Source organism: Cyprinus carpio, chromosome A3 (assembly GCF_018340385.1).
Source record: "Cyprinus carpio isolate SPL01 chromosome A3, ASM1834038v1, whole genome shotgun sequence".
In the NCBI taxonomy this organism is placed as follows: Eukaryota; Metazoa; Chordata; class Actinopteri; order Cypriniformes; family Cyprinidae; genus Cyprinus; species Cyprinus carpio.
Genome location: NC_056574.1, coordinates 20,421,923 through 20,444,043, shown reverse-complemented (window position 1 = coordinate 20,444,043; position 22,121 = coordinate 20,421,923). Strand labels below are relative to the sequence as shown.

At 37.4% G+C, this 22,121-nt stretch overlaps 2 protein-coding genes across 14 annotated transcripts in view; one reads left to right on the top strand and one right to left on the bottom strand.

Annotated features, from left to right (window-relative positions):
• The window catches only part of LOC109045430 (caskin-1-like), a 76,105-nt gene extending 70,190 nt beyond the window's left edge, over positions 1-5,915 (bottom strand). For 4 of the 13 annotated variants that reach the window (XM_042722754.1, XM_042722755.1, XM_042722727.1 and 1 more), the window contains exon 1: positions 5,225-5,913. In XM_042722754.1, coding sequence (XP_042578688.1) covers positions 5,225-5,318 — 94 coding nt within the window. In that variant the 5' untranslated portion in view covers positions 5,319-5,913. Of the gene's footprint in view, positions 1-5,224 lie in introns of all 13 variants that reach the window. The other 9 variants (XM_042722760.1, XM_042722781.1, XM_042722770.1 and 6 more) reach the window with 3 other exon arrangements.
• A 3,506-nt stretch (positions 5,916-9,421) lies between these two features.
• LOC109081962 (cytokine receptor-like factor 3) lies at positions 9,422-22,006 on the top strand. The gene is made up of 9 exons (XM_042722709.1): positions 9,422-9,522; positions 12,344-12,472; positions 16,502-16,709; positions 17,297-17,384; positions 18,203-18,380; positions 18,681-18,903; positions 19,218-19,356; positions 19,574-19,686; positions 20,611-22,006. The coding sequence occupies exons 2-9, from the start codon at positions 12,356-12,358 to the stop codon at positions 20,877-20,879; spliced, it is 1,335 nt and encodes a 444-aa protein (XP_042578643.1). The 5' UTR covers positions 9,422-9,522; positions 12,344-12,355; the 3' UTR covers positions 20,880-22,006.
• Positions 22,007-22,121: the final 115 nt, after the last annotated feature.

Sequence of the window (22,121 nt, the reverse complement as noted above, 5' to 3'; positions counted from 1 at the left end):
TCCATTGTGTGAGGTTACATAACAGCTGTCAGCCTTCATCCCCTGTTTCTCTTCACACCTCTCATTGAAGTTCACAATAGCACAAGGTTTTATAGACTTTCAAAACTGTACAAGGGCATTTTCAACCCTTAAATTATACATTTTTAATGTAAGAATACTACAGGTTTATCATCAAAACTGCAATTAGACACTTGAGGCTATAATAACAAAATGTAAACAGAATTAATGTGCACCGTGCTGGGGAGTCTGATTAAAGTGATAGTGATAAGCACATTTATACAAAGTATTGCAGGAACATGCTGGGAGGAATCAGCAACAGTTAATGTGCTTAAGATTTCTGTCGCCCCCTCTACCTTCAGGATGATGTGGGTCAGGTCCTCAGATTAAGGTCATGCATTGTAAATGCTCCAGGGGACCAAGGCAAAAACAGGACAATGGGTGGTTGCCATTCTATCAGTGAACTATTGTTGTATTACACATACTGATACAGATAACTGATACCTGATAAGTGATACCTGATTTTATTTTATTTTTAACTAGTACAACTTTTTAAATCTGGTGTGGCAGAATTATATATTCTATACAAATGCATTTTATTTTTTCCGAAAACAAGGTTCTGTGTGTTAACATTAATTCAATAGTTAATGCATCATGAAATAACAAATGATATTAAAGCTATACATGTACACTTCTTTCAAAGCATTTATTAATCTTGTTTAATGTTCATTTCTACATATACTGATCCATTTGAAGTAGTATAATTTAACATGAATGCATTATGAACGAACATGAATTACCAACGAACAACAGTTAATTAACATTAACCTGTTTTAAAAAATGTTGTTTATTGTTAGTTTATGATATCTAATGCATTAACTAATGTTAACGAATTGAATATCACTATAAAATGTTAGAAAGAAAACATTTCACATACTAATTTCCAGTCATTATAGGCTACTTAAATTAACACTGTTGATGTTTTACTTTTGAAAACACATTTTGAATATTACACCAAATAACATTTAATTACACTATAAAAGAATAACTAAAAAAGAAACTTCATACAGGTCTTGGCATTTTGATGTCCTTCAGAGATGTTTTATTTTTTTGTTTTGTTTTATTTATTTATTTATTGTTCACGGATTCATCCAATTAAAAAAATTTAGGTTAATGATTCACATCTATATTTTTTAACTTGAGCCAATGAAAAATAAATAACTTTCCATTGTGTGCTTGAATACAAGAAAATTAGGACATTTTTTAATAATGTGTAATTGTTTTTAATTTAACTTATGATGACATATGGCTTAGTTTCCGAAACAATACCAAAAATCTTCACTACAAACACAAAACTTTCACACTTAACCAGTTGTTCCAATAATCCTGTATTACCCCAATTGTTTTTACATTATTTCATTTTTAAAATTAGAATTTCATTTCATTACTATTTTTTTTTTCAAACATTATGGAGGATCACTGCAAATGAGTATTTTCATGTTTTGAGTACTTACTGAACTCTGGTTTTGTTATATAATCTTTGGACATTTAAATATAGATCATGTTGTGTCATGTCAACCACCCACATTCCATTTACACTTGTCCTGGATGGTCACACAGATGTCAGATATCTCCATGGATACCCACTGCAGAGGATTTCCAACCACCTGACTAGCCCGTTGAGCTCTGAGCTAATAAATATACAGAAAAAAACATCCTCCAACCACATCCTACCTATTTCAACAGTATCATTCACTACTTTGGTGAGCCGAGAGTCATCCTTCAATCTAGCACTTCGCCCCTATGGTGTTCATTTTTTCACCACATTTATTTCACTCCAAAACACCAGAATCATGCCGGCAGAGGAAAGCAGAGTGAGCGAGGCCTACAATTTTTTTCTCCTTAGGGACTCCATATGTTTCAACTGCTAAAATAGCTCAGCTCTAATTGCTGCTGGGATGTGTGAACAGGTTGTAGAGGTGGAGAATGGATAGCCCATCCCGTCATGTCTTCATCAGTACGTGGAGTCAATGAAACTTATCAGCAATTTATGGCAATAAGATATACTTTATTTCAGATGTTCTTTCTGTAGCCTTCTGCAGCAAATGTTTGCAGAAAAGGTGAAGAATGTGCTGAATACATGGAAAAATGCTGTGCAGATATCGTCTGGAAACATTTTTTCCAATTCACCCTCCCTCTGGGCTCATATACACACTAACACCTCAGAATGCAGACCTCAGTACTCCCACTGAGAAACAAACACCTCCATGTGAGACATCTGCACAAGAGTCATGCTCACCATTAAAATCCCCTAGAGGTGGCCAACCATCCAGTGAGATGTGAAAGTTTCGTTGTGTCAGAGTAACTGATGTCTTTCCACTGTGTCTTATTTCTGCTTCCCTTGCTTTCCCTCCCAGCACTCTTTCCTCTTTTCTTTCTCACTCTCTGCGACTCACTTAAAGCCATCTGTACTGCAATTCAATCATCAGTCTAAGCAGTGGAAGTAATGATTACTTGGATTAGCTACAGGGCTCCAAGCCACTGTCTTAATATTGACTGGCTGTGAGTGCAAATATGAGCTCGGCCAGCAGCTTCGTTTCACTTTTTGGGGAAAGTTTTACGATGTTTTCTGAACTCCCCTCATCATACTGCCAATATTTACAAGATACATGCATGCCATTTTAAGATAGACAGACAGACCGACAGACCGACAGAGACAGACAGACAGACAGACAGACAGACAGACAGACAGATAGATAGATAGATAGATAGATAGATAGATAGATAGATAGATAGATAGATAGATAGATAGATAGATAGATAGATCATAACTTGCAATGTGGCAATATTGTACATACATAAATACTGAGTACATAAGTATGTACTACCATGTGCACACATAGATAACAGCATACAAAACTCACAATTAACAATCAATTTTAGATTTATAAACTCTGAACATTACTGAGCATTACAACCAAGTAATAACAACAAAATAAACCAGCAAATAGTGTGCAAATGCAACTGCATAATTTATGCCACAATGCATGCTGGGAACATAAGCACCAGCACAGGACACCAAACTATTAGAATCCATCTTTAAAAGTGTTATTGAGAAATGGAAGATTACGATAATGAATAAAAAAAAGATAATAATTGTAATTCTACAGCACAGTGCTGCTACATTATTATCTATTCTTGTTCAGTAAGAGATCATTTAATTGTATGAAATGAAATGCTGTACTAATGTAAATGTACTAGTACATGCCAGAAATACTCTGAAAATTATTACTAAAATGTTTACAAATGTATAAAGGGACCACTATCTGCCGTCTTCTGTCAATGTTTCTATGTTTAAGAATCATTAGCATTTCCATACCAAAATGTTCTCAAAACCAAAAGGTCTTGCTACCAGCCACTTGACTGTTCAAAGCTATAGTCAATATTGTCTTGAACGAATAAGCTATGGTTTTATCATAATAGGATTTTTGTACAAAACAAATGCAGGTACCATATTTCAGTCGATTGGCTAAAACTTTGTTACAGAGCCCAGACAGCATCCAGCACAACCAATCACTGTCAAGCAGGAGACTGCAGTTGCTGTGACTGGAACTAATTGGCTTCTGAGTAGCTTTGTGTTTCCAATACAGAGGTAGAGCTTTAAATAAAATCCAACCAACACTCTCTGTTTGAAGAAGCTGGTGCATTGTTTTTGTGTGAAATGCATTAACTTGTCTGTAAAGCTCTACTTTGTTTCATGAACATATGAGCTCAACACAGATTTTCATAAGGGCATTTCTCAAATCAACTATATTCTTCATAATATAAGTAAAATGACTTGCAATAATCAACCATGTCCTGAAATAAACAACTATAAAAGACATAATACTCCAAGATTATATCACAGTCAGTGTTTTTCCCACAGAGCAGCCTCACACATATTCAGTGCCAAAAAGCTGTCATAAATCTACGTGTTGCTTTGATGGCACAAAGCCAAGTGATGAAGCTCACTGGCAGCTCCTTCCTCTCTCTTATTGTGAAAGTGCAGTGATGTGGATGCACCTCATGCTCGTTCACCCCATCATTACAGGGGGCAGTGTTTAGCCGAGCAGGAGTGTGCTGCTGCCACACAGGAGAACAGGCAGAGGGGGGAAAGGAGACGAGCGCAGAGACAGAGCCTGGTGCTCAGAAGAGCGTTGTGATGGCCGTGGCTCTCTTCCTTGAGCCCCCGGGGTTCTTCTAATCCGAACACGCTCGACGCAGACAGGCATGTGAGACAAAGAAATCTCAGTCGAGCTGTTGTGTGAGACATTGCTGATAATGTCACAGATGTGGTGGAGGAGATAGAAAGCAGACCAGCACAATTAATTTTGAGGTGCAGCCACCTCTGTCTGTGGTATGCAAAGCAGAACATCAATGAGATGCTCAATCTAAGTGGGCATATGAATGTTCACACTTGCTTTTCAACTGAATATACAGTATGAAACTGCTAAGAAAATCAGGGTCTCACTGGGGGATTGTTGTTCCTCACCATGTGAGGCAGATGATTTTTTTTATTTTTTCCATTTCTCAATTACAAAAATATTTCATGTTTACCAGACAGCTGTGTCTAGAATTTTCTGCCTCTTGAAAAACATTTATTTCCAGAACAAGCTCATTAATGTTCATATAATTATCATGCACAAACAGCATTCATTAACATCTGAACGCCCCTTTATGGTGAAAAGTTCAGAATAACTTGCATATTGCACAATGCATATCAAGTGAATAACTCAGAACTTTTAAAAAAAAATTCATTGATAAACAACCATGATTTCAAACAGCTGTGATGTTCATCAGGATCGGTTGTGTTCCATAATCACATGACAGTCTGGAACACCACAGTATCCAACAACCTTTCATAAACCAGCTCAGCCCAGTAATGAATTTCCATACTAGTCTAACTGGTGGACCACCAAAACCAAGATGTTCACCAAGATAACTGACCTTGATGGTAAAGCTAGTTAAGAAGCTTGATGAGGACATCAGCTCCCAAAATACAACATATTGGTCTTTTCAACAGCTTGAGTGAAATCCTGAATATCTCTAGCCATAATTAAAGAGTAGGGCAAGTGTTTGCCTTCTCAACTGAAAGAAGATCCAACTAATTACGATCTCACTTGCCTCTATCAGCCATAACATGGCAAGCAATATTGTAAATGCTTTTTTATAATCAAGCCAAACCTACTTGCTTTCCCAGGTTTGGGCCTCTGCAGGAGCTTCTGCACCGTCATCAGGTCCTCAGTCTTCACCGCTTGAAGTAATTCCTGATCTTTCCCCATCGTTATTTATTTTACATCCAAAGCATCCTCTGAATGTGTGTGTAGTGTTGCCCAGAGAGCTCCTCTGCGGATCCTCCCTCTTGCGATGGAGCTGCAGGGCGCGATGAGGATGATGATGATGATGATGCACTGGCGGAAGGATGCTCGAATACTGTAGAGCTGGTGCAGCTGGCTCCTATGAATCACAGATGTTCTTATTCCGATGTCGAGAAGATAATATTAGCACCCCTGTGACGGACTTGCGATTAAAGCATCGGTGATGGATCGGATCTTCGGTCTCTGTTGTGATGGCCAAAACTGAACAGTCTGTTCTAGAAAACCATCATCAGATAAATCAGCTCCAATCACGTTTTGGTGGCGTGAGCAGAGCTGATGCGATGCATTCAAATATGCAAAATCAATGTTTCTTTAAATTCCCAAGAGCGTTTTTTTCCTGGGATCCGTGAGGCTGTGCTGGAGACGCATCAGTCGGCGGTGCCATCGCTCCGTAGTACTCGCACCGTTATTTTCTGTGCTGCGATGGGTCCACACAAGCAGCGTGCAGTGTGCATTTCCCCAGCCTCGGATTGGGCTGACATTGCTGTGGTAAATGGCTCCGCTTCATCCAGAGGGCGGTCCCTAAGTGTAGGAACACCCCCCTATTCCAGTGCTGACAGCCACATGCTAAACGGGACATCATAACACATGCTGCTGAAAACAGCCTTGTCCTGTATGGCACTTTTGTTTTGTACCCACCGGCCAAAAGTAGATTACACCAGATCAGAAACATAACTCACCTGAGCACTACATGGAAACCCGTTTAACTTCAGTCCTCGAAACGAACTTGTATTTTTTTTATGATATTAAATAATCTCACTAGTAGCCTATGTAATGAATTAGACACTAATAGCCTACTTCCTTACTTATAGTGCAACAGTGGCAACTATCCACTGTCAAATATTGGTAAATTGTCACTAACAAATATTAACAAACTGTAATTATAAAGTAGCCATAGTCATTACATGTCCATAAAGCAAATAACAAATTACATAAGAAATGTTACCAACAACAATATATACTAGTTTCTCATAAATACATGCTTAGAAAAAATCAGTCATATCTTCTGGAAGAATTAGTAAAAGAATAATGATTAATATGCAATGAAAAACTATTAGTGATTAATTAACAGTCTCTAAGTAGTATCTAATGAATAAATACTACACGAATGAGTAGATATTTAATAATTTGGTCAATAATAAAATATATTAGACAATATTAGAAAATATTAAAAAGTATTAGTCACTATTTGATTACTTACTTGTACTACTACTACTACTAATAATAACTAGTAACATAAAATACATAGTTAGTTCCAATTTATCTCCATGGATGCTGGAAGGTTAATTTCCAAGTGCAAGATTGAGCTTTTCAGACCTGCACTGTCTAGGATGCTCCTGATTTATGGTATTTTCCTTAGTTCTGCTTTTCTTACAAGTTAAAAAAAGGACCTAAATTAACACTTGCAGTTTTGTTTTACTTACCTCTCAAATCCAGCAAATGCTGTCAGTTCTTCAGTTTGAAGGAGGCTGAAGATTGCAAAGTAGGGTACAACAAGAGCTTGGCTGCATGAAGCCTACAAAACAAAACTGTTCCCTGAATGCCTGGTCAGAGTTATTGTCTTAACTACATGGGGTTTCTTTCTGATTCTTATGTCCAAGTCAAAGCACAATGCCCCTCTTTCAGGGCAGAATCCAGTCATGACTGTCATGTTCTATTCACGGCTACTTAACACTAAATTTACCACCTCAGGAAAAAAATAGAGACATTTCTCAACATATCTTATTTTATGTTCCGCACAAGCAAAAGTCATATAGGTGATGTGAGAGAAAGTAAATGTTGACAACTGAACTATACCTTTGTCATTTTATTGTGTAAAAACACTGCGAAAAAAACTTCTTAAGTCCATATAATGTTTCATCTTCAAAAGTGAACTCTCAAAATCTTTGTAGCTCTGATCTGAATCAGTCTGATTATTAATAGTAATATCCAACCCCAGAATGTTCTGTAGCACACTGGTTTAGTAGTAATCAATTAGCAATAACACAAGATATGAAATATTTGCGAAAACATTTAACAGATGACAAACTAATGATATGAAAAGCCGATCTGTTGCACTCGTGTTTTAACTCTAACATGAGCTTTTATTGATTCGCCCAAATCATCACCATCATTAATACCTGCACATCCTTCATCCAGACATTACTGACCGTGTACAACATCTGTTGACTGTGATCCAGCGCCATCCAGTGTTACATAATAGAAAATCCGTTCTAGATGCCATAACACACTTGCAGACATCTAGTGTTCACTGCGTACATTACAATTCAGTTGTCAATTTTTATTTATTTATTTATTTATTTATTTATTTATTTATTTATTTATTTATTTATTGGCAGAGAGAATGCAGTGAATGGGTGGAGACAGGCCTCTTGTGGCTACCACCCTTTCTAAAGACGCTGTATTCACCTCCAATGAAACGTGAGAATATCATATTTCATGTAGTCTCTCACACTTTTCTGACATTTCTGAAAGCTTTTAGGAGTCAGCAACAATTTTTAAATAATATTAAACAAGTAAAATAATAAGTGCCTAATTCCTATATTCTTGTGCAATAAATATTTCAATACATAATAAAGGGTTAAACTATAGATTACGTTATTTTCACAGCCGGCTTTGCAAGACGAAGAATATTTAGGAGAAATATCCCAGCATCAAGCACTGTTAGTTATGCAGACTAGGTGAATTGCATATCACTGGAGTGATATTTTACATTTGCCTAAAGAATACATATGATGATGTTCATATTACTTCATAAGAGATAAAGGTACGCAAAGGAGGGGCTCAAGGATGAAGCTTAACTCAAGCTCCAGTTTACCCACTATGAGACTACTAAATAGATGAAGATAGCATCTGTATATAGGGCAGAATATCTTAAAGGAGTGAGGATGGAGGTGGGGAAGAGGAGAAATGCTAGAAGGACTGTTGCTAAAGTGAGGCAAGCAGCAGCTTATAAAGCTTGATTAGATGATTAGATAAGCGGCTCCCTCTGAACCCTATAAGAATTTAATTTAGAGGCAAACATACTGTAATAGAAGGGCTCTGTACTTCAAGCTGTAAAATTTCATATCATAAAATACCACCCATTTAATGAGTCATCACAAAATAACACTGTATGAGTATATAATTGGCTTTCATTGCCCACACAAAGCAGCTACCAAACCTCTGGTGCTACAACACTGTGAGGCACATTTAACATCAGCATAGTAAACACATACCCTGACTGGAGCCAACTAGCCCCCAAAAAATAAAATAAATAAATAAATAAATTCACCAGCACAGCAAATTATTACACACTTTACTCTAACATTAAACTGGCACTGAAAACCCCATATGAATTATTAATTATTATATATTTGCATATATAATGCGAATATATAATACTCTCTTTTCAAGTCAGGTAGGCAATATAATTTATCACAAGATTCCAAATCTTATATATTAATATATTAAATATAGAAAATATATAAATGTTATTTTAAACATATTTTCTTAATATAAGTTTGTGTACGAAACTCTAGATAGTAGCCTATATTTTGCAATAAATATCACAAAATAACTATAGGCACTATAATCTCTGTAGCTAAACAGTCTACTCTATATTCCACAGTAAGTTTTGCATACTGGTAAAAAAAAAAATGGTATAGCCTGAATGCACTGTAAGTAGCTTTGGATCAAAGCGTCTGCTAAATGCATTAATGTAACTGTAAATGTATTCCGCTTTGTGACAACGTTGTTTGTAGATGTTCGTTCTGAAAGTCTTGGCCTTTGATACTGTTCCTAAATAATAAACATCTGTAAGGTAATCGCTCTCATTTTGCGATTAACACAAAGTTACCTTTACTTGTTGTTTGACGCCAAAGGACCTGACGGCTTCATGCGCTTTAGGTTTTTAACAAAAGATGGGGCGGGGTCAAGAGAGGTTCAATCATCTGATTGGCTAGAGCTGACAGCAGACAGGAGGAAAACACAGCACTGTGGCATCTGATTGGATGACAGCTTTGTATCAAAGACAAAATATGCGCCTCGAGCTCTTCACTGTTGCCAGGGCGTCAATGGCGGAACTCTGCAGCAGAAGTTAGTATGTCACAAGATAGGATCGCCTAAGGTAATACAGCAACGTTTAATAATAGCATATGTTTTTTGTTACAGTTTATTTTTCAGTGCTAACTTAGATATGTTGTCTTTTCGTGAGTAGGTTTATGGATGGAGCAGTTTGAAGAGCTTAGTTACTGTAAAACTCTGATGAGTTAAAGTGATGAGTGTTGCTGTAGAGCCTCATGAACTACTGCTTTTTGAGTTTGAAAATAATTGCTAAACATTTTAGATGTTTTTCACAGCTGATGTTGATATTTAGGCTACTATGTGTGCTGCCCTTCTCTCATCTGCCTTTCATTTCTACAGTTTCTGGACGTGTATAAACATGTTGAGTGTACGATGCATCAGCATGGCCCTTAAGAGAACTGCTGCACTTTACATAACTGTCCTGTTATGCTTGGATTGGACGTTTTAATGTTAGAGCATAAGTGTAAAGCTGAAGGGCAGCCTAATGCAAACACTTCTGTTCGTGTGTTTGTTTATATGCATCTTATTTACTACTTCTTAATAGAAGGGCCCTTTAAACTGTGGCCCTTATTAGTGAACGGACACAGATTGTGAAGCAGGACACATGATCCTCAGAACAGAAACATCTCACACTGGAATTCCCAACATTGTCTTTTGGCAGCAGATTTTTTTTGCTATTGAATCTAGGTCATTCGTGTCCCTCTGAAAGTTAGCCGGTCCTGTGCTGTGCTCCCTGATGGATTCACTTGTGGGAAAGGATTCTGGAAGAGTAATAGATAATGTAATTTCTTGTCTTAATGCTCTTTGCCAAGATTACTAACCTCAGTCTGGATGAGATCCCTGCTGCTAAATCAGAGGATTAGACTGTGATTTTGGAGAACCCCTCCCTTTGCCTTGATCATGAAATGTCAAAATGTGCTAAATATGCCACATTTGTTTATGCATTGATCTTAAGGTAGATGATTGTGGAAACTCACAGGCTTGTTGGTGCAGATCACATTTAGTTATTTAGGTTTCTCTCTCATAGGTGTATAGATGAAAGGGTGCTTTTGAGAGCTAAGCACAGGTTCATTCTCTGCTCTGGTGCACTAAGGTCAGCACCTTTGTGTTAAACAAGGGTAAACTGAATAACTTGCTGCTGATCCACCTGTCCGGTATTTGAGTTCATTTACACGCATAAACAAAAAGGCAGCTGTTCTCTCTTGCACAATGACACCAGTGTTATACAGGCAGGATTGTACAGAAGTGGAGTTGTAGCTTTGGTTCAGGGTAGCATCTATGGGTAGGTTCAGTCATGCTTGTGAATTTAAGCCACATGGGTACATGTAAGAAAAGTGCAGTTGCTTTCACTTCATCTTCAACGGAAGTGGTTTCATTGTAGCATGCTAGCCTTAAAGGAGATCGCCGGATCAGTGAAGACGTGAGAGCTGTTTATTAACATAATACGTTTTGCTGCGAATGTGTTTTTGCTTCAAGATCCAGATTTTACATCAAGTGGAGACCCAACACAGTAGCTGATTTGTGTATTGTACAAAAGTAAACAAAAATCTTAACTTATTAATATTACCGTGATATGCAAAATTATGAGCTGAGTTTTCTGAATCAGAAAATACATAAACAACAGCAGCAATGTGGTCTACCAGCCTAAAGGCCTATTCAGACCAAGAATGATAACTATAACAATAAAAAAATATATAAAAATATATTGATCCTACACTTTCAGAAAAAAGGTACAAAAGCTGTCACTGTGGCGGTATATTTTCAAAAGGTAAACTTTTGTGCCTTTTAGGTACTAATGTGTGTACTTTAAGTACTAATATGCACCTTTAAGTTACCAGCATCGACCCTTCAGATACAAACATGTACCTTTTGAAAAGGTTCTGCCCCAGTGACCGCTTTTGTAGCATTTTTTTATTCTGAAAGTGTATGTGTTTTTATTGTTATAGTTGTGTTGTAGTTATATAGTTATATGTACTTGGTATAGCAGAGCGAACACTAGGCCAAATAATATTTCAGAATTATTAGTCATATTCCCAAGTGACATGAATTTGCACCAAAATACCATAAAGTTTTTTTGGACACATACAAAGTATACATTTTAAATAATTAAAATATTATTTTATAAGTATATATGATTAGTTGTATTTTAAAATTTCCTTTTAGCATTGTATTTGTTCTCAGATCTGTGTGTTATTTTTGGGTTGTTCACAGATTTATTATCTACACTAGCACAAACATGCACAGCAGTCTGTTGAGTGTCACACAGACTGATGTCCTCCTATCAAAAACCGTGGCTCACACTGATGTGCTGCTCTTTGACTCACTGCTTCTATTTAGTTCTATGAGTTTATAGCACAAATCAGGTCTTGTTTTGATACATGTATGTAGTCTTCAGGCCAGTGATTAATTTCCACGACTCTTGTGACTTTTGCACTGCTACAACAGTTGACATGGATGTGGTTTCTCAATTTTATAGTGTCTGAGCTTTTTAGTCATAACTATACACAACTGTATCATTCTCTTGTGCTAAACTTCAACAGATAAGGATGTGAACATGTTGTTATGATTCAAAACATGCCACATGATGTGGAAACGATGGCCTGATGGTTTCATAAAGCTTCTGTTAAATTTGCTTTGAGCATGAAGAACAGATTCTGTTTTTTGGCCTGTGTGGAATTTCATGCTCCTGTTATTATTAGTTTAGCTTTGTTAATGTGACATTTTCTGAAATGGGCGTTTTGGTTTCAGCCTTTCTCTCGAATGCTTTCTAAGCCCATAAATGATAAATCCAGGTCAAAGTAAAAGTTCTTTCTATCAATGGGAATGTTTTCCTACACTTTACCTTGATATTTGTGATTTGGCAGAGGCCAACAAGGATGTCAATAGAGGCAGAGGCGTTGCTGCAGGAGGCGAAGGAGAGCATTGAAGCAGCCCAAAACTACAGAAGCGAGCTACAGCAGAGACTGCATGGACTCAGTCAGGCACGCAAGCAGGTACGGCTGTGACTCTCTGCACTGCTACTGAAAGAATAAATGGGTTTTCAACAACAAGCAACGTGTCAGTCCACACAGAAACTACTGTGCAACGTGATGCAATAACAGCCAATTAGAATATATTTTATATATATATTTTAAAACAATGATATTTCGCAGTGTGCCATTGCAGAAATCAGGGTTGGGCAAAACTCAGAATTTAAGAATTGGCTATTTTTCAATTCATAAGTCAGAGTTTAATTTAATTGGTGACACCTCATAGAAAGTTGAATTGGAATTTAAAGTGGAGTTTATCAGATGAATTATAATTTGGTGAAGTTTAACATGTAATCTCAGAAATTTCATGTTATTCAACCTTGGTGTATGAAAGTAAAAGTTTGTAGTGTTATTTTAGTATTATTTATATAATATTTATTAATATTTTAAATGATCTTTTATTTATGTTTTTTTCCAGCTTTATTTCATTTAACAAAAACTACTAAATAGTTTTATCAATAACACTAAAATTGTGTCGTGAAATGTATTAAATACAATAAAATATGTCTATTTCTGTGGCTATGGCTATTTATGACTATCTATCCTCAATTCAGTTCTGAATGGCGCAGAAATAGAAATAGAAGTAACTGAAAAAACTCCCATCTCATCTCTTTTGCTTAACCCTTGTCTCGGTCATGGCTGCTTATCATAAAAAAAACAGATTTACATGGAGGAGATGGCTGTTTTCTCTTTATCTCATCCCGTCTGGTTAGGACACATTGTTACAGTCAAGCCAAACCCATAGAGGCAGTAATGAAATTGCTATTGATCTTACCCAGCATGCACTGTTGCCTAAAATAATACAACAAAATCATCAAACACATTGTTGAAAATGCCAGAAACAATTCAGCTGCACAAAGGTAGTGGTTCCCTAAACAGTAACCAAATAATGTGACATATGTGGGTGTTTTTGAGAGAGAGCGAGGGTAAATGATCCTCCCGCTGTCTCGGTGAAGTGAGTCGGATCCTCTGTGCCAGGAAGCCTGTTGGTCAGCACAGAAGGGCTGATTCATGCCGCACCTCTCCTGGGGTGGCTGTAGGATGTAAAGCCGGCCTGCTGCTCGCTGTTATCTTCAGACTTGGCTTCTGGCATCTTACCCAACTTCCTCCTCCCCCCACCTCCCAGAATGCCTCATTCAGTGTGTAAACAAGGCTGTAATTTCCTGCTCTTCTTATGAGACAGTAAACATCCTCAACAGAACAGAGAATCAAACCAAACTTTCAGGATCATTGACTAGTGATTGCATGATGCCCCACGGTACTGTGATTAACCTCACGGCATGTGCAGCTGTCTGAGGGAGATCCCATATGTGCATCGCATCTGATAAGATCATATCACATACTCCGTTATTCACAGCAAGGACACAACATTTGTGGTCAATCTTTGGGTCAAACTACATTTTTTTTTATCTGCATGAGCAGAGCTACTTCAAGCTTCAAGTTGTAGAGGCTCATCTTTATTTTAATTCTTCATGTATTAAAAGAACAGAAGCTTCCTGGTCAGTGGTTGAGTTTGATGTTGTATCTTTCACATTAGCTGTTTCTAGTCTACTTCCTCTTTGAGTTGTTACACTAGGTCTCAGCCGCTGAGGCTTCCTTAAACCTACAAATGGCCTCTGTTTTCCACACCCTGTCACCCACGAGCCAGAACACTGGAAACATACAGAGCTATGGTGTATCTGATCCAAAATAACATATGCATGTTCAGGTCCAAATCAATATCAAAGTATCCTGATCTTTTACTTCACAGAACTGTATTAATATTCTCTCAGCAAACATCTATATTTTTAGTGATGTTTTTTTTTTTTTATTTCATAATTTTATTATTATTATTATACTGATCAGGACCAATAGATAAAATGTTACTCTGCAGCTATATATATATATATATATATATATATATATATATATATATATATATATATATATATATATATATATATATATATATATATATAATATTAGTTTTAATTTTTTTTCTTTAAAGATTGCTAAATTTTGCTATGCAGTAAACAAGGAACTGCATGATTTGGGGCTTTAATGGGAAGGTGAATCTGCTGTTGCTGTTATTTGAATATCCAAACTCAGAACAAGCTAAGAATGTAATTTTGAATCATATTAGACTAAACAAAGAACTACAAGAATATTATTCTTCTGTGACTCAGATATCAATATATCAGGCCAAGTCCCTGCTGATTCCCTCCCAAAGTGGTCATATGTGTCAGTGTGCGTTTGACATTACACATTTGTTCTAAAGGGTTTTGTAGGACCGTAGTGACTTAGCCTTTTCCCAGAGATCCAGTTTTGGGCTAAGTCTAAACATCCTGTGATGCGGAGTCAGCATTTCTAATCGCCGCCCAAAACCCAAAGCAGCAGAGCCCTGAGGTCCTGCCTCCTCCCTCCACACACACCTCACACATTGTCACGAATAACAATATTTAGGCAGAGGATTCTGTCCTGGCTCGAAATGTTCAGATTGATGCTGATAAGACTTCAGCATGTGAGGAATGATGCACGTCTCTGGACAGAAGCATTTCCTGCGTCAGCTGCAAACAAAACGATGTCTGGAACTTTCCACTAAGGTTGATTAATATCACCGTCTCTTTTGGGTTTCATCCATTTATCCTGCGCCACTTTATCTGTGTTATTTTAGACTCTCTTCTCACTTCCTGGACAACAGGGCGTTATCTTTACCTACACATACTGTGACGGCAGTCTGTCGAGTTCCATGGTGTAAATTGTCAACACGTTTCCACTGTGGTCTGTTGTGTGTGTTTCTGTCAACAGTTTTTGCCCAGGGCTTCATTTCACTGATTATAAGGTAATGAGACTTTTCCTCATTCCAGAAATATGACTCAAGGAATTCTTAAAATTACAGAGTGTAATTTTGCCTTTTACATCTCCTTTTATATCAGAGTGAAGAGTGCCTGTGTGTGATAGTTCACTAGGTCTTAAGCTATAGTGTACTGGGCCATTATCAGTTAAAGCATGCATCAATGAACATACAAATGTTCATTGATATGTGGCATTGAAGAGCCCACGCTAACCTGTTGCAAGCACAAGTTTCATGTTCACAAGAGGAACTTTTTTTTTTTCCCTTTTTTTTTAACATTGAAAACCACCAGGCTTCCTGTCACTCTTGGCTCCATTTACTGAAGGTGAAGCAGTTTGTCTGAAAGATGCATCAAGAAAATTGAAATGTGCCATTCACTTCTCACCACTTCCGCTTTCAGACCTACACTTCATGTACAAAACAAGACTGTAGCACATTTATGTGACTTACCAGATGATACCAGAATAAAGTTCCTGTCTCAGTTTTGTGTAATCCTCATTACGTATATGATTAAATGTACACCTTTAAATTTCTGAATCGGTTTGTTGATTTACTGTTATAGTATTTGCATTCTATAACAGTAGAATTGTATTTTCTAAAATAAAAAAACAGTTATTGTAAATTCTAATAATATTTTACAACATTGCTGTTTTTTTACTATGTTCTGATAAAATAAATGCAGCCTTGGTCAGCATTAAAGACTTCTTTAAAAAATAATCTCACGGACCAGAATTTTTTACAGTAGTGTTTTTTTTTTTTTTTTTTTTTTTTATTCTCCTCATTTACCATAATTTAAAATAACTACAGATCATTTTCTTGTGCTACCTGGTGCAACTTCATCAGCATCCTGTTTAAAATATCAGTTATGAAATGCCATTACAGACACCATCTGTCAATCACTGTAATTTAAACCTTGTTTAGAAAACAGTCCTGGTTAAATAGTGCAATAGATTGTAAAAAGACAACATGTGAAAATTTATTTTTAGCCTATGGTTTGTGAAAATGTGGATTTATTAAGCTATATATATATATATATGTATGTATGTATGTATATGTATATACACATTTTCCTAATGTTTTCATGAACTGTCCTCAAACCTTCAATGTATTGGTGATGTTTGTATGTAAATCTTTGTGTGTGTGTGTGTGTTCGTGTTCAGGTGCGTGGCAGTGCGAGTCAGACGCGTGAGGCTCTGCAACGGCACTTTCAGGAGCTGCAGACGGCAGTGAGTCGACTGCTGACAGAGAGGCTGAACACTCTGCTGCAAGAGGTTGACAACATCGAGCTGGACAGTGTCAGTCCCTTAGATGACTGTCAGAAGCTCATTGAGCATGGAGTCAGCACGGCTGATGAGCTGCTCCGAGAGGGTGGGTCTGTCAGATCAGTGGAAGGCTGGACAGTCAGTGTTTATTCTTCAACTGCAGTCACACTAATCCCATTTCATAGGATTTAAAGTATGTAAAGACCAGACATATTTGTTATGAGAAGGTATTTATTAGATCAGAAAATTAGATTTTGCCTTGTGCCAGACGAGGACCAGCAGTCAGTTTCTTTCATTTGTAAGATTGTAGGACTATGTCAGTGGTATTATACAAAATCAGGCTGGACGTATGCTTAATAAATAGTTGAACAGCAGCAATTTGATTGTCTGAAAGAATAGAAAGTAATCACACCCCCCTTTAAAATAATCACATTTTTGAACCTACTGGCTCATATGAACCAGCAGGAAAAAAAATGTTTTTGTTGAGGCCTGCCATTTGGATAATTGCCACTCATTAAATTGTTAGCTGATTAAATGTTAAGTGTTTTTTTTAACAGTTTAACACAAACAATGCTGACACCACATAACATCTTGGTTGCTGTAATTTCCTCGAGAGCTCATTTGATTATTTGCTACAGTTTGATTTTAACTGCCTAACGTTCAGTTATGAATGTAATATGACTGTCCCTTCAGGGGAGGCTGCCATCCGCTGTGGTATAAATGAGAAGGAGGACAAACTGGGCAGCTTCACTAAGAAAGCCCTCCAGATCCAGTTGGACAGGTGAGGAGCACACAGATTCATTCACTTAACAAACCTCAGCTGGGCCAGTGAATGGAGAAGAGCTTTCATATCACACCGTCACTCTCAATTCTTGTCTAGAAACACTGAATACACGGAGATTCAGACCTTGAGAACACAGAACGCAAAGCCCTCTTTTCCAGAGGTTCAGAAGACCGTATTCAAATAATTACTAAAGCACCTAACCTTTACTAATGCCTGGTTTAATGACTCATCTGTTTTGTGTTTTGTGACGCATCTGCTCAAAGTATAATGGAGAGATGGCAACTGTACCAGCAGGGGTGTGCTGAATCACTCAAGCTTAGTTGTATAAAACCATGCTGCCTTAGCTGTGATTCATTTTACATGATTAAAATGTACCCCAGGATCAAGTTTTAACATGCCTACAGTCATTACAGCAGTAATTGTGGCATTGTGGATGTCATTTAAATACTAGCTTTTGTTTTAGAATAAACACTTTTAAATGATCTTTAATCTGAAAGTGTTTTAGAATGATCCTTTCAATTAATAATGTTCATTTTGTCAATTAAGCCTCATTATAAGAGAACAAATACATCAGGAAATAATACTGACTCGTCCCTCAGTCTCAGGAATGAGAAACGTTCACGGTAACATACAGAAGAAATCTGAGGAGCAGTTAACTCCTCGCTAAAGACCTGTTCACACCAATAACATTAACTATAAAGATTATGATAACTGTATTAGCATCCATAGCAATTGATGATAAAGTTCGAAATGCACAAAGATTTATATATAATCATGAACAGATACAGTAATGTGTCGTCACAATGTGTCCTCAGTCTGCCTGAGGTACCCGTGCTGGTGGACGTGCCGTGTCTGTCTGCTCAGCTGGATGACTCTTTGCTGCATATGTTCCGTGCGCACGTGGCTCGGCACGGCAGCGTGGCCTCTCATCCGCCCGTCCAGATTGAGGAGCTGGTGGAGAGACCAGGCGGTGTGCTGGTGCGCTGGTGTAAGGTGCGTCATGTCCATCAGACATTTTCACCCCCACGTGACCCTGTTCGTAATGGTGAACCAAGTACAACATGTTCCTGTATCAACATTCCAATCAACCAATCAGAATTGAGTGATACGTTTTCAAGAAATGTCAGTTTTAGGCTTACAATCAGGGTTAGATGCTTCATTTCCCTCTGATTTTAGGAATAAATTATGGGTAGGGTTAGGGTTAGGTTTAGGGGTAGGGATTGGGTTAGCTCTGTATTTTTGGACAGTAATGCTGATCATGTCGTGTTGGTAATGCTTACTGTTGGTGTGTAGGTGGACGATGACTTCACCCCTCAAGACTACCGCTTGCAGTACCGTCGTGGTAACTCTTCTCAGTATGAGGACGCATACATTGGAAAAGACCCCGAGTTTCTGGTGCTCCAGCTTGACCCGCACATCGACCACCTGTTTCGTGTGTGTGCCAGAGGAGAGGGCCGGACCGAATGGAGCCCGTGGAGCATCCCGCAGACCGGCTACACCACACTAGCACCCCACGGTACAAACTGAACGAAGCCTAGTATTGCAAACACGCTCTCATGTTATGCTGGGTGTCTTAAAGGGATAGTTCACCCAAAAATTAAAATTCTGTCATTTACTCAACCTCAAGTAGTAGTTTTTCCCATACTATGGAAGTCACTGGGGACCAGCAACTGTTTGGTTACCATATACAAAATATCTTCTTTTATGTCCAGCAGAAGAAAGAAATTCATACAGGTTTGGAAATACTTGAGGGCGAGTATATGATGTACAAATTTCTGTGGACATTTTTCATAAAACGCCTCCACTGAGTGCTTTATTGTGCGTTTGCAGAATGGCTTCCAGGCGTGGATGGTTACATTTTAAGCAGTAGGAAGAACATCGCCATGCGCAATGACTCATCACCTGGTCACGGGGGTGTTCTGTACTCCAACTCCCCCACGTACTTCTGTGGCCAGACCCTCACCTTCAAGTACATCAGTGTTTCATTCTTCCACATATTCTCATAGCAGATCAACTGTGGGCTATATGACAGTGGGACGCTATAAATAGGCTAATATCATATTACAATATATACGGAAAGATGCCGAATCATCGCAAATAACATTTTTACAGTAACAAATATCAGCAGGCTTATCATATGTGGCACTCATTGTGTGTCTGATTTTTGGTTTGTCGGTTGTTTGCAGGATCACAGCTGCTGGACAGACAGATAAGCGTGACAGTTTGGGTGTGTGTGCGGACAGCAGAACTGACACAGACTCACTGCAGAGGGATCAGGCTGTCTGCATCTCCACTAATGGTATGAGCAGGACAATATAGTTTCAACTATCATAACATTTATACAGCTTTGTAAGATATTCATTATATACATTATTGTACAAAAGTCTGGGGTCGGTTCAATTTTTTTCATGTTTTTGAAAAGTCTCTTCTGCTCATCAAGGCTGCATTTATTTGATTAAAAATTTAGTACTATTAAAAATATTTATTTTTCTATTTTAATATATTTTAAAATGTAATTTAATCCTGTGATGGCAAAGCTGAATTTTCAGCAGCCATTTCTCCAGTTTTCATCAATGCGTATTAATGTTGGAAGCAGTTGTATTGCTTAATTTTAAATTTTTTAGGATTCTTTGATGAATAGAAATTTCAAAATGAACAGCATTTATTTGAAAAACAAATCTTCTATAACACAAATGATTTTGTCACATTTGACAATGTATCATTGCAAAATACAACTTTTGAACAGCTGATATTTATTCGTGCCAAAATGGCTTGAAGTATTTTTCTTTAAAATGGAGGAACATCATTTTGACCAACAGCTATTGCTGCCATGTTGATTTTAAAATGTTTAATGAAAGAAAAAAAGCATAGTAACAATCTAGAAATAATCAAGGCTTAATTTCCAGACAGTGCTGACTAAATGAACCCAAGCCAAAATGATATGTAATCAGTTTATCAAAGCATAAGAAATGTTAGGCAAGTTTTCATGTTTATTGCTAAAACAATTCACTCACAGACTTCTGGGAGATTTATATACAATGACTCAAATGAATCGTTTAAGTCCATTTTGAACTGATTCAATGAAATGGATAGTTTAAGCTGATTTAAAGAAATTAACAGACTAACACCACTTTCGTTGAAGTTTAAATCAGAAAAAGTGTCTTTTTCTCACCAACGGCAGTAAACATTTGTGTTAAATTCCCATGTGCTTTCCATTTTCCAGGTGCTGTGTTTGTGAACGGAAAGGAGATGACCAACCAGCTACCAGCAATCACTGTTGGCTCTTCTGTGACCTTTGACATGGAAGTGGTCAGCCTCTTTCCTGTGAGCAACAATAACAACCCCAGCGACGGGGGAAACGTCAAGCTGAGGGTGACGCTTGGCTCGGGGAACAGGGAAGTGGTGTTTGACTGGCTGCTGGATCAGGTGCTGGACAGCCTTTTCTTTGGCTGCTCCTTCACGCACCCTGGGTGGAAAGTGCTGGTGTTCTGATGGTTGCATGATGAAAGATCCAGTCTGCTGGAATTCAAGACCTCAAGTTTCTTTAACGTTATCACTTCCCAAGTGCTTACAGTGTTCATATGTCACATTTTGCCCTTTTCCTTTTTATCAGCACCACATATCACTGCAGAATAACATTAAACTTTGTTCTGAGGTATGACGCCAACCACTACTCTTTGACCTCATTACTGGTGGTATTTGCATAACAGTAAGTATTTGCAAAAGAGACTGTTACATGTTAGAGGAGTCTAATAAAGTCTCAACCTGCAGGTGTTAAGTCGCAAAGCATTCTGGTCTGGTTTACCACAGAAAAGAAATCTACTGTGAAGGATTCAGAGATCACAGGCACTCAAACTACTCGAAAATTTGTTTAAAAAAACCTTCGCAATGAACAACAAAGCTGAATCTCTTACACTCAGACAATCTTTCTGCTTCTGAGTTCCCTTAAGTCAGAAGTGGAGAATGTATTCTTAGAACTGTTAGCCTGTTTAAACACAGTTACATTCAGAGATAGGATATAAAACTAGTATTTAATTCATGTTTGCCTGGTACTCGGTGTTCTCATTTAGAAAGTACTGTTTTTAATTTTTACATCACAGGGTAGAGAGTGTTCATTTGTCAGCCTGTTCACAACTTGGGTGACAATTCTGATCAGTAGATATCAATGTTTCCACAGAAATGAGAATTCGCACTAAGCTTAAATGTTGTGCCATTTTGAGATGAACTTTTTTTAATGTTCACATTTTTACATAAATGCCTGTCTTACTGTAGGATTTCCTGTTTTTATTAGCTGGCTTTTACCTTACAGTAATGTTTATAATGCATTGGTTGGATATTTTAGAGGAAAAACGTTTGACAAAATGAGAGGACAAGCACCCAATTCACATGTTCCTGAGATAAAAACATCATTTACAAGGTACTATGTAATTCCTCACTGCAGAGAACATTTGTAACCCAACACCAATAACACCCACAAAAGATCTGATCTATACAATATTTATGAAACTGTGACCGTAAAATGTATATTTACCTCATTTTGTCTGTGCCTTTGCAGTACAGCTGTAAGAATACAACTGAGCATTTGCGGTTTAATAAACTGTTTGGAAAATTTAAACAAATTCTTGATTTTTTTTTGGCAAATGTTTACTCAAAGAAAAAAAAAACATGAAAGAAAGAATTTATGAACATGACTTGTGAGGTATCAATTGTAAAACAAAACAAAAAAAAAATCTT